A 13716-nucleotide genomic window follows, 5' to 3' on the forward strand; every position below is an offset into this window, starting at 1 on the left:
TACATTACCCCACAGATTCTCTATGGGGTTTAGGTCAGGCGGGTTGGCTGGCCAATCAAGCACAGTAATACCATGGGCAGCAAACCAGTTACCAGTTGTTTTGGCACTGTGAGCAGGAGGCAAGTCCTGCTGAAAAAGGAAATCAGCATCTCCATAAATCTTGTCAGCAGATGGAAATATGAAGGGCTCTAAAATACCCTGGTAGACGGCTGCATTGACTCTGGACTTGATAAAACTCAGTGGACCAACACCAACCGATAACATGGCACCCAAATCATCACTGACTGTGGAAACTACACACTGGACTTCAAGCAACTGGGATTTTGGGCCTCTCAACTCTTCCTCCAGACTCTGGGACCTTGACCATTTTCCAAAATTAAATGCAAAATTTACTTTCATCTGAAGAGAGGACAATGGTCCAGTTCTTTTTCTCCTTCACCCAGGTAAGACGTGATCTCTGGTTCAGGAGTGGCTTGACACCAGGAATGCAACACTTGTAGCACATTTCCTGGACACGTCTGTGCATGGTGCTTGATGCACAGACTCCAGCCTCAGTCCACTCCTTGTGAAGCTCCCCCAAGTTGTTTAATTGGCTTTGCTTGACAATCCTCTCAAGGCTGTGGTCATCCCTGTTGCTTGTGTACCTTTTCCTACCACACTTTTCCCTCCCAGTCAACTTTCCATGAATATGCTTTGATACAGCACTCTGCAAACAGCCAGCCCTTTCAGCAATGACCTTCTGTGTCTTACCCTCCTTGTGGAGGGTGTCAATGAGTGTCTTCTGGACAACTGCCAAGTCAGCAGTCTTCCCCATGATTGTGGTTGTGTGTACTGAACCAGACTGTATTGTATATTCTTTATTCCAATATTTTTTTCAATACTAGATTTTTGATTTCTGTGAGCTGTAAGCCCTAATCATCAAGATTGAAACAAAAAAGGCTTGACATTTTTCACTTCATCTGTAATGAATTTAGAATATATGGTAAAACTATGTTAAAAAACAAACAAACAATATTCTAAGGTTTTGAGATACACCTGTAGAAAAGAAATCATAGATACTGACCAAATGTACAGTAGAAAATCATAGCTATGGAATTTTAGCTTTCCAGCAACTCAACGTGGTCTCCTTGCCAGGCTCTCTTACATTTCTACAAGTGCTGTAAACTGTCATTTGTAATGAAGAAAGATCAGATTACAAATGGACTGATAAGTATGACTTCAGAATAGAATTGACTTGAATCAGGTATGGTTTCTGTTATTTTTAAACCGTTTGATTTTTTGTTGTAGTATGATATTGGTGTATCAGTCTACTCCCAGATCGATGACAGAGGATAAAAGGACCACAATGTTGTTTTTCCCATGCAACAGACCCAATCAATACTGTCCACAGAGACTAGCTGAACAGTGAAACAAGAGACATTGTGCTCCTGTCCAGGCATAACGCCACGTAGGCCTACAGTTCAGCTGTGTTGAATATGGTTATATAACACACGGTTTGACAGGGGATCTAGTGGGTTAACATGGCCACAGTGCCCTGCTAAGTATTTGTTTATATTTTTGACGCAGAATGTTGTAACATCTTGGTATCATCAATGTCAGATAAAGGAAATCCAAGTGAGACCGTTTAAAATCTGTAGTTTTCCTCATCATGTCTGATGCTGCAGATCACGGAGCTATTTATAATTTGAACAGACATGTCCAAATCAACTAACTAGCCAATGTCAGCTACAGGGCGTTTCTAGGTATTTTTTTGTAGTGATTAAATCACTATTATCTCATGGAATACAAAGTAGAGGTGGCAGAATGTTGAATATTTGCTTTACAATGTCAGAAACCCCAAGGAATGTTTATTTCTCTGGCAAGAGGCGTGACACGGCTTTTTCATTAAATGAGTATCAAAATGTGTAATCTGATTACTTATGTTTTATCTAAGGTTTCGCTTGAAAACATATTTAATAAAACATTTTGAAAGAGCATCAAATCAGAAAAAGGCCAAATGCATTCTAACAACACCTTGTGTCTTGGAATTGAACAATAATTTCCCACCTACAGTACAACTAATCACTTACGTAACAGTATTGCAGGAAACCCCAAGGAACTTGCTACATTAAACCATAACTTAATGTTAGACAAGACATCACTATGATTAATAAAGGCTTTGCAATATCCCCATGTCCCAAGTGGATTACATCATGAAAGTGGACTATCTAGAAATAATTAAGAAAGTGACTTGTGGGTTATTTGAATTATCTATTTTCTTAAATCACTTGATTAACAAACAACACATCCATGAAACAATTGTGTCAACAGACATGTCAAAAACAAAATGCTGGCAGCTCACTTTGACTAGTATTCATTAAAGTGAACAAAAGAAATAACCAAAACAAGCATGGGAAAGGTATTAATAAGTTGAAATATTTATTTTAAAAACTGAAAAAAACCACATACATATTATTTAGTATATCATAAAAAGACAATATTATTTTGAATATTGTTTGTTTCTCTTTAACTACAGTGAGTGGCAGTTCAAAAGGCTGGCTGAGCTGTTTGGACTACAGACAAACCAAAGGGTGAGAAATTAATGACCAGGAAGTAGGGAGAGAAGAACAGGGCTAAATCATCATTAAATACCCAGTGTCACAACTTTTTATATACAACAGCCAAAAGCATAGCAGGATAATACAAACTAGGTAAAGGGTCAATAAAGAAGTTGGCTTTCTTACAACTAAATCTCTATTTTTGATGACATGCTATAAAAGGGTCTCCAACATTTTCCACAATTTCTCAAGTTTTTATTACCTTTTTTATTTTTTTTTACTTAACCCAAACATCAATCCCAAGTCGTTGAAACAGGGAAAGGTAAGAACGTTTTTTTTTGCAGTGGACTGGTTTTGAACTCATGCTGCAGTGGCACAATGAACTGAAGGCAGCGTCCAAATCACCCTGAGCCACGTATTCCAGCTTCTAAAAACATTACATCGTTTTGGGTGCCATTGTTCCTGCTTCATGGACACCCTGCACAATGATGTAATGAATTGTTGTTTGGGTCACTTTCTTTCAAGAACAAGTGAAATTGCAAAAATAATGTGAGAGCTTTCAATAACATGGTTTGATGGTAAATAAAAATTAACATTGTTATAAGACACATAGGAAGACTAACTCCATAAACATGACACACAGAGACAATATACCGTTATGAAATCAGATCGTGGTTCAAACCGGATTAGTTCTTTCAAAAACTTTAATTCAGTTCTGTTCCCCTGAACCTGCCTGGTGTTCCAGAAAGGCGTGGTTGGCTGTACGCTTGGGAGTATTCCATTGGATCCATTGCACCACACAAGCTCCAAACCGCAGTTAACCGTATACAATTTTTTTTTATAAGTATAACAAATACAGGATGAAACCCTGATAACGGAATTTGTGGCAAACCAAACAACGCAATGTTCCCATTTACTTTCATAAAACCAGATTGAAAAGCAACAGTGGCCATGGGCAAGAGTGGAGGAACATATTTCATGATGAGTCTTTATTATAGCAGCTCTCCTGTGGAACTCTGCCCTCTAGTGACAGAACTCTGCCCTCTAGTGACAGAACTCTGCCCTCTAGTGACAGAACTCTGCCCTCTAGTGACAGAACTCTGCCCTCTAGTGACAGAACTCTGCCCTCTAGTGACAGAACTCTGCCCTCTAGTGACAGAACTCTGCCCTCTAGTGACAGAACTCTGCCCTCTAGTGACAGAACTCTGCCCTCTAGTGACAGTGTAATCTCAGATCATCACCTGGAGCCCTTATTGACACATTTTCATAAGACACCCATTGCAGCACAGTTGGGGGGGGGGGGGGAATGTGTGTGGTCACTACTGTAAGCTCTGGATCAAAGAATCTGCTTAATGTTTTAAATGTAATTAGGCTACAGGTGTGAGAATTGTGAACACCACTCGGCCATAATTGGTTCTGTGGACTGGTAGTGTTGATGATATAAGTGTCCACTGGCCAGCCCAGGGTATTTAACTCCAACCCTAAAATGTCCGGAACCTCATCATTAATTACACCCACCTGGTTTCCCAGGTCTAAATGAATTCCTGTTTGGAGTGTTGCAAACCTAGAGGAACTGGCCAGTTGAGTTTCAGGCGATTAGGCTTTACATATTCAACACCAAACCAACACTCCAGGTTTCCTCCTCTCTCTCTCTGACCAGGCACTGATACAGACCAGGCACTGACACAGACCAGGCACTGACACAGACCAGGCACTGACACAGACCAGGCACTGACACAGACCAGGCACTGACACAGACCAGGCACTGACACAGACCAGGCACTGACACAGACCAGGCACTGACACAGACCAGGCACCGACACAGACCAGGCACCGACACAGACCAGGCACTGATACAGACCAGGGACACCAGGTGAGTGTAACAAAGTACCCAGTGGAAACAAACCTTGAAAAGCTTCAGCTCCAGGAAGCGAGTAGAACAGCCCTGCTTTATAGCTACATCATCTGTGAAAGCACCAGACAACACAGCAGGGTGGTTTGTGCAGGGCTGCATTCAAATTCCCCACCTTTCTCCTTGGAGTGTGCGCACTGGCTCATTCCACAATATTTCTTACACTAGTTAAACCAATGATGTGCATCCTCCCAAAATGCCAGTCTGGGAGAAGGGTAACGAATCTGACGGCAGCCAGGGAAGAAAGTGCTCACGCCATATTAATGAGCCCAGGAGTCTCAGAGCCACACAGCCATTCAACAGGCCAACATGATCAGTGTCGGGCAGCAACCCGATTTTCACGCCATGTTCTCTAACGCACACCACCCAGGGTTCAAAGCCACCCGCCAGCATCATACGTCACTTCAACCCCACCCTCAAAGCCAGGCAGTCGCCCCTCAGACACTCCAAACTAGCCTCATTAGCGTATCAACAGGCTACCTGGGCCAGCTGTAATAAAAACAGTCACTGTGGTTTTTAAAAGAGGGTGAAAAGGCATAAATCTGTATCCCGGTGGGAGGATAGCTCCGATAGCGTTTGGGTTAGAGATAAAGGAACCGGGGGGGGGGGGGGGGGGGGGGGGTCTGGGGACAAGGAAGGAGGAGAATAAGAGTTCTCACTGATACACAGTGGAGAGGTTAAAACCCCTAAAGCGCAGCACCACGCCACCATTTAACACAAGAGGCCGTTATGCTTACACTGAAGAGACGTGCGCGGGCCAGGGCTAGATCCCAATTGGAAAACAGTCAAATCTCCCTCCGAGGAGCGAATGGCTCTTGTGCAATGCATCCTGGGATGTCTGGTTGTGAAGAACCTGTGCTTGTGGTGGGTCTCTCCGCGGTGACACTGGGGGTGCTTTGACCGCATGAAGGGAACCTTTGGATAACTGAAATAAATACTTGGCAGACGGGGGGGGGGGGGGGGGGCCTGTCTGCATGTGTGCTATTGGTCACCAGTCCAAAGGGGGAGGCGCCAGGCAGGTCGTTCGTCCACCGTTGCGGTCCCCTCTCATCACCGTCCGATTGGAAGCTCCCGGGGGTGGGAGGAGCATTTTAAAAAGCACCTTTTTATTTGGCTTTAATACATTTTTTTAAAGAGATAAGAGCAAGAGAAAGACTGAAGAGAGTTATAAAGGGGGCGAGAGGGGGGGCGAGAGAGAAGCCGGTCTTCTGGTTGGAGGAACGGAAATCAAACTGTACCTAGGAACAGAGGAGGGACATTAGACTGGGCTTCAGCATACCTCAACAACACGTTAATGGGCTTCAACATACCTCAGCAACACAATCCCTATTTAAGCAATGAGGCACACAGGGGTGTGGTATGTGCCCAATGTACCACCGCTGTTCTCAGGCAAGACACGGTAAGGAGCACAATATGCCATAACCCCTGTGATACCTCACTGCTCTTATAAGCCAGTTGTGAATGCAAGTCCCTTATACCACAGCTGTCAGCCAATTAACTTTCAGCACTCCAAACACCCGGTATATGTTACTATACAACAGTCTTTTACACAGGAGATCAGCGTAACCACGGCGACACACCTTCGTCCTCCTCCCCCCAACCCTCAGCCACCCCGGCCAGCTCGTAGTGTTTCTTCCTCAGCTCTCCCAGACGCTCCCTCTCCTTCTGCAGCTTTGTTTCCAGTTCCAACACGGAAACCTGACAACACACACAGGTGTTGCTTAGATCATGTCTCACACACACACACACAAACACACACACAAAAACATGTTTTACCTGTGAGTCCATCTCCTGCCTCTTGATCTGAGTCAGGGTCATACTAGAGAAATCCATGGTGTCTGAAGCACACAGTCATTGGAAGAGAGAAAGAGAGAAATAAATGCAACATTCACTAACGGAACACATGGCTGTCCCGTTACTTCCTCACTGTAACTCCACGGGCACCTGTTAACCCACTGACCTTTCTCCTCGATCTGGGATTTCCCTGACTTGGTGGAGGCCACGACCCCAGCTGTGGCTTGTGTGACCCCCCTGGAGGCCAGCTTTAGGCGGCCAAGGTTGGCGTTGTCTTTGTCTGCCTTCACCTGCATTACAGATCAGTGTGGCTTACCAATGGGGATAGGCAGTGTGATCGTTGTTAGTAGAGCATAAGTGCTTCCAAACCACATTTCTTGGTTTGATTCCCATGAGGGATTAATATAGAACTAAATACTTAGAAATCCTTGCACTTAAATAAGTCCCTAATTATGTCAACACAATTTTTTAAGGAAAAATAAATTTGTTTTTGTTATTTTGGTAAAAGTAAATGCAGAGGTTTGAAAATTAAGACCAACAGCATGGAGAAGATCGAAGGCCTCTAGTACACAGCCAAAAAATGCTACTTGTAGCAATCAATGAGCTTGATGCACCTTCTACTGGAAATGTTCTCCAAACTGTTGTCTTCCATGTTCTGTTTGGATGTGATTCAGGTATGGACTATTCACTGGCCAAATAAAAGGTCTAGAGCTTACTCTTGAACCATAAAAGGGTGCTTTTTGCTTGAATTTAGGGTTGTGGCCCAGCTTAAGACCCACAGTCTTCAAACGAGACTGTATTTAGACAGTGGGTTAAACAGCTCTCTGAAGGCCCTTGGCAATTCAGATTGTCAGATGTCACATGCATCCCAGAATCAGAGCCAGCAAAACAACACAGAGCATTACTGAACTTCACCAATAACTATTACTTACTTAAATAAAAGGTACCATACTTCTACCACTACCACACATAACCAAGCAAGCCTTTGCACTAAGGGGTGTTGAACAGCATCATTTTTCATTCATTTTAAATCTAAAATGACACAAGCTTACAAAAATGTAATTGATTCTGCAATTTTTAAGTTCCAATATCAAGATAGAAAAGAGTCCTGTCTCACCTTGGACGCAGCCACCAGTTGAGCGGTGCTGGCTGCGATCTCATGTGAACACACCATGAGCTCCTCGTACTTGCCTTTGCCCTGTACCACCAGGTCTGCAGCATCCCTGTGGGAGGCACATCGCACGCCAACGATGATGTGATGGGTTCTGTCCTACATCACATGACTTTCACAACCAGCCAGAACAAACGCCAGCGCTGCCATGCACTCGTGTAGCACTCGTGTAGCACTCGTGTAGCACTCGTGTAGCACTCGTGTAGCACTCGTGTAGCACTCATGACCAACAGTCTTTGCTAACCATCTGGTCTGACTGCTCCAAAAAAAAAAAATCCAGTTCAATCACTTTTTTCCTGGTTGTGTCATGTGGTCCGGCACAATGAAAAACCCCTGGCTCTTAATTCATTTATAACAAGAACCCAGTAGCGCTGTGAAATAAAAATGCTGTCCATACTCAGTTCCAATGCAGTAATGGTATTTGTATTTAAGAAAAGGTGATGCTACTTACACCAAGACAGTGGCACCCCAACCCACAGCTTTGGAGGCTGAGATCAAGCCTTCCGTCCAGCGAGAGTTCTTGGCATAGAACTCCTTCATGGAGGCTGCCCCCTGGTAGAGAAGAGAGGGACCCCATGATTTGAACGTGTATGAAATGTCATCATGTTTCCTTAAGGAGATACTACAAATACTTTCTTTTTCCCCCCATCCACTTTGTTTAGTCACAAGGGATGATTCAAACAGACTGAATAGAATGTTTGTATTATTGAAGTGCTTTTATTGATTTTATTTTGGACTAATTAAAAACACTAATTTACCTTGATTAGAAAAGTAATCACCCCCGTTTCATGTTAGAAAGAAAGGCAGCAATAAAAGCTAGGAGTTGTTTTGGGCAAGTTGTTAAAAGCTCTGACTTGGATGGACAGTCTTTGCATAACAACACAAAAAATAAAATCTTCAGACTCTGTCAAGGTGTTGTGAATCATGGCCACACAGCAATTCCTCCACAGATTTTCAAGCAGATTAGTCAAATAAGCAACATAGACAATCGGCCTTGTTGGTGTCTTCCTCTGTGCTTAGTTCATCCAGTTTCATTTTATCCCGGAACACTCTGCCTTCATGATTTACAATAAGTAGGTCGCAAATAAGGATTTGCAGAAAACATAAGGCTGTGCATGCAGGCCAATAATTTTGCCAGGATTAAAAAAATATCAGCATTACTTTCTTGTCTTAAAAGTACAGGATGCATGTTTGGGAAAATGTTTTATTCTGTGTATTGGTTATCTTCTTTTCAATCAGTCGATGATGTCATTACTGTAGAGTCACTACAATGCTGTTCATCTATCCAATCAGAGCCATTAAACTCTGCTGACAAATGTAAGCCCCACCCTCCAGTGTTCCACCATGACGGAGTTCACAAGCACCCAAGTCGCCACAAGGAGTCGCTAGAGCACCAAGTGAGGCCACCGCATTCGATTCCTATAGCCGGACTGTGGTGCCCAAAAGCACAGCCCTCTGCAGAACCCATCCGTGAGCAGAACTGGACCCTGGTCTCGCCAACTCCGAGGCACTGGGTACACCACTGTGGCACTTCAAGTGGTATGTAATATGTAGCTCCGTCAAAACAACCATGTTGGACTTTCAGCCAAGATGTGAGTGACTATGTGCATGTGACTGTTGTTTTGGTTCCTCACCCTGCCACTCTCCACAATGTCCCTCTGCAGATCTTTGGAAGACAAAACAAGCTCTTTGATGGCCTGCATCAGGTCTGTACAGGAGGCCAGGATCCTACAGAGGGGAGGAGGGGAGGGCAGAGGACATATTTGTTTTGGTAGGTCCACTGTTCGACATTTAGATCTGACTTATTTCACAAATTCATTCATCCGGTTTTCGAAGGGGAAATGTCATCATGCGTTTCATTTGCTGGGTCTAGGTATGTTTCCTTCAGTTCAGTGCCCAATGAACAACGACCCAGTATTGGGGGACTCACCTCTCATTGACCTCCATCTTGACCCCTGTGTCGACAGCACGTGACTTGTTCAGCATGCCCTGTTAATTCAGAAAAACAAAGAGGCAATCAGACACATTTTGGTTTAAGGCAGAAGATCAGCTTCACAAAGTACATTTTTGTTTTGGTGTGTGTTGGTTAAAACGAGGGGATGGCCTCCATGGTGACGGTTAAAACGAGGGGATGGCCTCCATGGTGACGGTTAAAACGAGGGGATGGCCTCCATGGTGACGGTTAAAACGAGGGGATGGCCTCCATGGTGACGGTTAAGGTGAGGATGCACACACACAGAGCTGGATACCTCTATCCTCTAACCTACCTCTAACCTCCATCCTACCTCTATCCTCTAACCTCCGTCCTACCTCTATCCTCTAACCTATCTCTATCCTCTAACCTACCTCTAACCTCAGTCCTACCTCCGCCCTACCTCTTACCTCTATCCTCTAACCTACCTCTATCCTCTAACCTCCGTCCTACCTCCGCCCTCCCTCTTACCTCTATCCTGGTGGCTGCTGACTCGACCGCGGCCGAGGTGGCAGCCATTTCCTGCTCCACCAGATCTCCCAGCTCCCCCTGCTGCAGCTCCAGACCCCGAGGACGCAGTTTCTAAAAGAGAGAGAATATAAAATGTACATAAAACCATTTATCTGGACAACTCAAAAGAGTGAAATACATAGTTGGATGTATGGAAATGTAATCTTCACTTCAATAATAGTAGAAGATTAACATAGCCTAATTTTTACAAATTAACGAAAAACCAATGGAAATGCAATTTCTCAGTGCTCAAAAAATATGAACACCCTTATCTTCATAACTGGTGTCGCCTCCTTCAGCTGAGAATTTCATGTAGCCATTTCTTGGTTTATCAATCTCTGACAGCACATTGACTGTGAGGAATATTTCTCAACTCTTCTTTACAGTACTGCCTCCTCTGCGTCATGTTTCTTCTTTGAGAGCAGCGGCTTCTTCGTTCCAGACCTCTCATGTAAGTTAAGTTTGTGCCGTCACTTTCTTAACTCGTGCACTTTCTTAACTCGTGCACTTTAACTCGTGCACTTCAACGATGAATGTGGCAAGAGAGGCGTCTAGATCCCTAAATGTTAGCCTGGGGTTCTTAGTGACTTTTATGAGCACCTTTCGGTCAGCTCTTTGGCTGTTCCATGTCTTATATCTATGGTGTCCAAATATGTCGAACATAAAATATAACTTTCCAGGGGGTGTACTTATCTTTTCACATGACTGTATGTTATTCAAATTCAAAGCATGCCAGAAGAATGAACATCCACAGGCCTTAACTGCTACTTTTATGTCCTACTGGTGCTCTCACTGGTCTAAGACTCTACCCTCCTAATGAAGGAGAGACGAAGCGAAGAAATATCCATCTGAGCATCTTTCCATGCAAGATATTTTGGGGTTCTTGTATATAGCGGCGCGAAGGCACCCTTCCCCCAAAATATCTGCCTCCCCTCGGGACCTAGTCAGGGGAGGTACTTGAAGGACCACTTGGACTTGCTAGACACGCACGCTATGGTCCTGTAAACAAGGAGTAGGAGCGGATCGACATCCTAGCCTATTGGTTTTGTACATAGTGCAACATGATCGAAGGCAAAAAAACCCTCACAACATGTCAGAACTGTGAGCGATGGATTGCAGGTCTCTTTTCGCTTGTGATTCCTTTACCGATGAGATGCAGTGTATAATGTCATCCTTGTCAGTTTTGTTTCTGTCCACGGCGAGTTCCCCTGGAGAGCGAGTTCAAGTTCATTCATGAATCCTTCCACGTAGCCAGACGACAGTTTTAAATAATTCCGTATCATTAGTGTCACCACCAGCAATCTGGACACACAACGGCACAGTACGACAGTAACACCATCCTCACTAACTCACCAGTAATTGTGTATAACATCCAGTTTACGTTTAAACAAATTACTGTAATTCCACCGTAACTGTGCCACATCCTGACATTTACTCCTGAGCGGCAACAACAAAGAAAGGACAGCAGCGGCCATGACTGCATTGAACAGACTGGAACTGACCTCTGCAGTGGCCAGGACACCGTCCAGCGCAGCCCTCAGGGTGGCGCTGTCTGCCGCCGCCAGGCTCTCCTGCTCCTTCATCTGAGCCAGCAGGGCCAGGGCCTCCCCCCCACACGCCTTCACGCTGTCTGACAGGGCTGTGGAGAGATACAGAGCTCACTCCCGCGGTCATCGTGACACATCGGCAGAAAACGCGAAAACCGATGTGGGCCCAGACAGGGTCAGGGCTGCTGGTCTGCGCACGTTCATAGGCGTTCGCGAAACAGCGCACACATCCTGGACGCGTGAGGGCGACGGGCACTCACCGTCTGCCTGCTCCACTGGCACCATGTGAGAGGTGGCACTGCCCTGCACGATTGTGTCACCCACCAGGTGGGCAAACTGGGTCACTGCCCGCACCAGCTCTGACAAACCTGGAACACCAAGGGTTGAATGTCAAACCATCGTACAACCTATTAGGGCTGCCACGACTAATCCATAATAAAAATGGACGGCAACAAATTTCGTTAATGATTTGTGGCTACGTGAGATGGCAAATAAAATAAAAACACTGAGGAGACTCAGTAAACCTAGAGTAAACCTAGTGTAAAACAAGTGTCTGCTTTTCATAGAGTTCCGCTTCGGATCATGGTGTAAATTACGAGTTGAAGTGAAAAATTATCTGTTGAGTCGTGCATTAACGAAACGGTCGCCATAGCACCAGTAAAAGCGCTGGGTTAACTGTGCGTGTGGAGCTGGTTTACAGTTGAGCAGGCTAACTAAGCTTTCACCTCTTCACGGATTTGATGCATCATGCCACAAATCTAGAGCAAAACGCATCTCCAGTCAACCTCATTGCATAGGGATGTTGTCTGTACTTCAGGCTCTATTTCAGCTCTATACTTCAGGCTCTATTTCAGCTCTATACTTCAGGCTCTATTTCAGCTCTATACTTCAGGCTCTATTTCAGCTCTATACTTCAGGCTCTATTTCAGCTCTATACTTCAGGCTCTATTTCAGCTCCATCTTGTTATGCGGCTTGGGCCAATGTGTAACATTTCATTTCCTTATTCCCCTCCCAAACTGCAGTCTGAAGTTAAATCCAGAATTGGTTTCTTGTTCTGTAATAATATGGCTGCGGAGTATACAGCGGGGAAAATTACCATGACCACTCTGCCATCCGCTTTGTAACCACTGCTCCCTGACCTTTACACCATGGTAAACAGACCTTTACACCGTGGTAAACAGACCTTTACACCGTGGTAAACAGACCTTTACACCGTGGTAAACAGACCTTTACACCGTGGTAAACAGACCTTTACACCGTGGTTAACTGACCTTTACACCGTGGTTAACTGACCTTTACACCGTGGTTAACTGACCTTTACACCGTGGTTAACTGACCTTTACACCGTGGTTAACTGACCTTCACACCGTGGTTAACTGACCTTCACATCTATATGCACAGATGCTATTTTTCCAGATGCTTTCTATTTGTTTCACTACTATTATCAAGTTTTAAAAAAATAACATTGTGAACGATGCTGAAAAACAGCTATTCAAAAAATAAATAAAACACTTGCATTATATCCAGGAGTTGATTTTCTTTTCATCAGGTAAATTGCAATAATAAAAATCAACCGATTAATTGCTTATCATAATAATTAGTTACAGCCCTGAAATCTATATAAAATCAATAGGAGGGTGTAACCTGAGTTGTCTGACAGGTAGGCATTCCTGGCAGAATGAAGTCTGTCCAAACAGTCCAGAGAGGCCTGACACCTGGAGGCCAGGTAGTCTGCAAAGACAATGGTCACAAGGGACACACACACAGACACACAACACTCGAGTTAACAAGGGTAACAAGACTGTGGATGGAGTGCATTGTTCATACATACACAGTGCCAACTGATGTATGTAAGGAAATTAGGGAACTGATAGTGAAATGTAGCCCAGTAAATAAGGAAATATACTTTTTTATAGAGAAGTGAATGAAATTGAGAGAATAATTCGATAAAATCTATCATAGCGTTTCATTGTGCATTCACGCAGTGCTCCTTAACAGTCTATAGCACATCATTTGACCACATCAGTGCATTTGTGTACATATTTGTTAAATCATAGGCACGTGTAAAACTCCTGTTAGAATTTTATCCCAGACTGAGATGATGGTGAGATTGCTGATCATGCTCCGTTTGGAAGATTCAGCCCACTCTGCATTTTGCAGACAGCGTCTTCTGAGACAGATGGGAGTTTTGGCAGAAAGTACAGATTGACTCTGCATATACAGTTTCCCAGAAAACCATTTAAAAGGATGCGTGCACGTTTTAAAACCTACT

At 44.1% G+C, this 13716-nt stretch overlaps 1 protein-coding gene across 3 annotated transcripts in view; it reads right to left on the reverse strand.

The window, feature by feature from the left end:
- Positions 1-2394: 2394 nt before the first annotated feature.
- hip1 (huntingtin interacting protein 1) overlaps positions 2395-13716 on the reverse strand; it is a 47139-nt gene continuing 35817 nt past the window's right edge. For 2 of the 3 annotated variants that reach the window (XM_010873628.5, XM_013135178.4), the window contains 12 exons: positions 13089-13175; positions 11704-11811; positions 11399-11535; positions 9858-9968; positions 9345-9403; positions 9049-9142; positions 7866-7966; positions 7361-7466; positions 6410-6533; positions 6226-6287; positions 6030-6147; positions 2395-5687 (listed from right to left, as the gene is read on the reverse strand). In XM_010873628.5, the coding sequence (XP_010871930.2) occupies positions 5677-5687; positions 6030-6147; positions 6226-6287; positions 6410-6533; positions 7361-7466; positions 7866-7966; positions 9049-9142; positions 9345-9403; positions 9858-9968; positions 11399-11535; positions 11704-11811; positions 13089-13175 (1118 nt within the window). In that variant the 3' untranslated portion in view covers positions 2395-5676. The remainder of the gene's footprint in view (positions 5688-6029; positions 6148-6225; positions 6288-6409; positions 6534-7360; positions 7467-7865; positions 7967-9048; positions 9143-9344; positions 9404-9857; positions 9969-11398; positions 11536-11703; positions 11812-13088; positions 13176-13716) is intronic. The other variant, XM_010873636.5, reaches the window with a different exon arrangement.

This window comes from Esox lucius, chromosome 1, assembly GCF_011004845.1.
Source record: "Esox lucius isolate fEsoLuc1 chromosome 1, fEsoLuc1.pri, whole genome shotgun sequence".
Classification (NCBI taxonomy): Eukaryota; Metazoa; Chordata; class Actinopteri; order Esociformes; family Esocidae; genus Esox; species Esox lucius.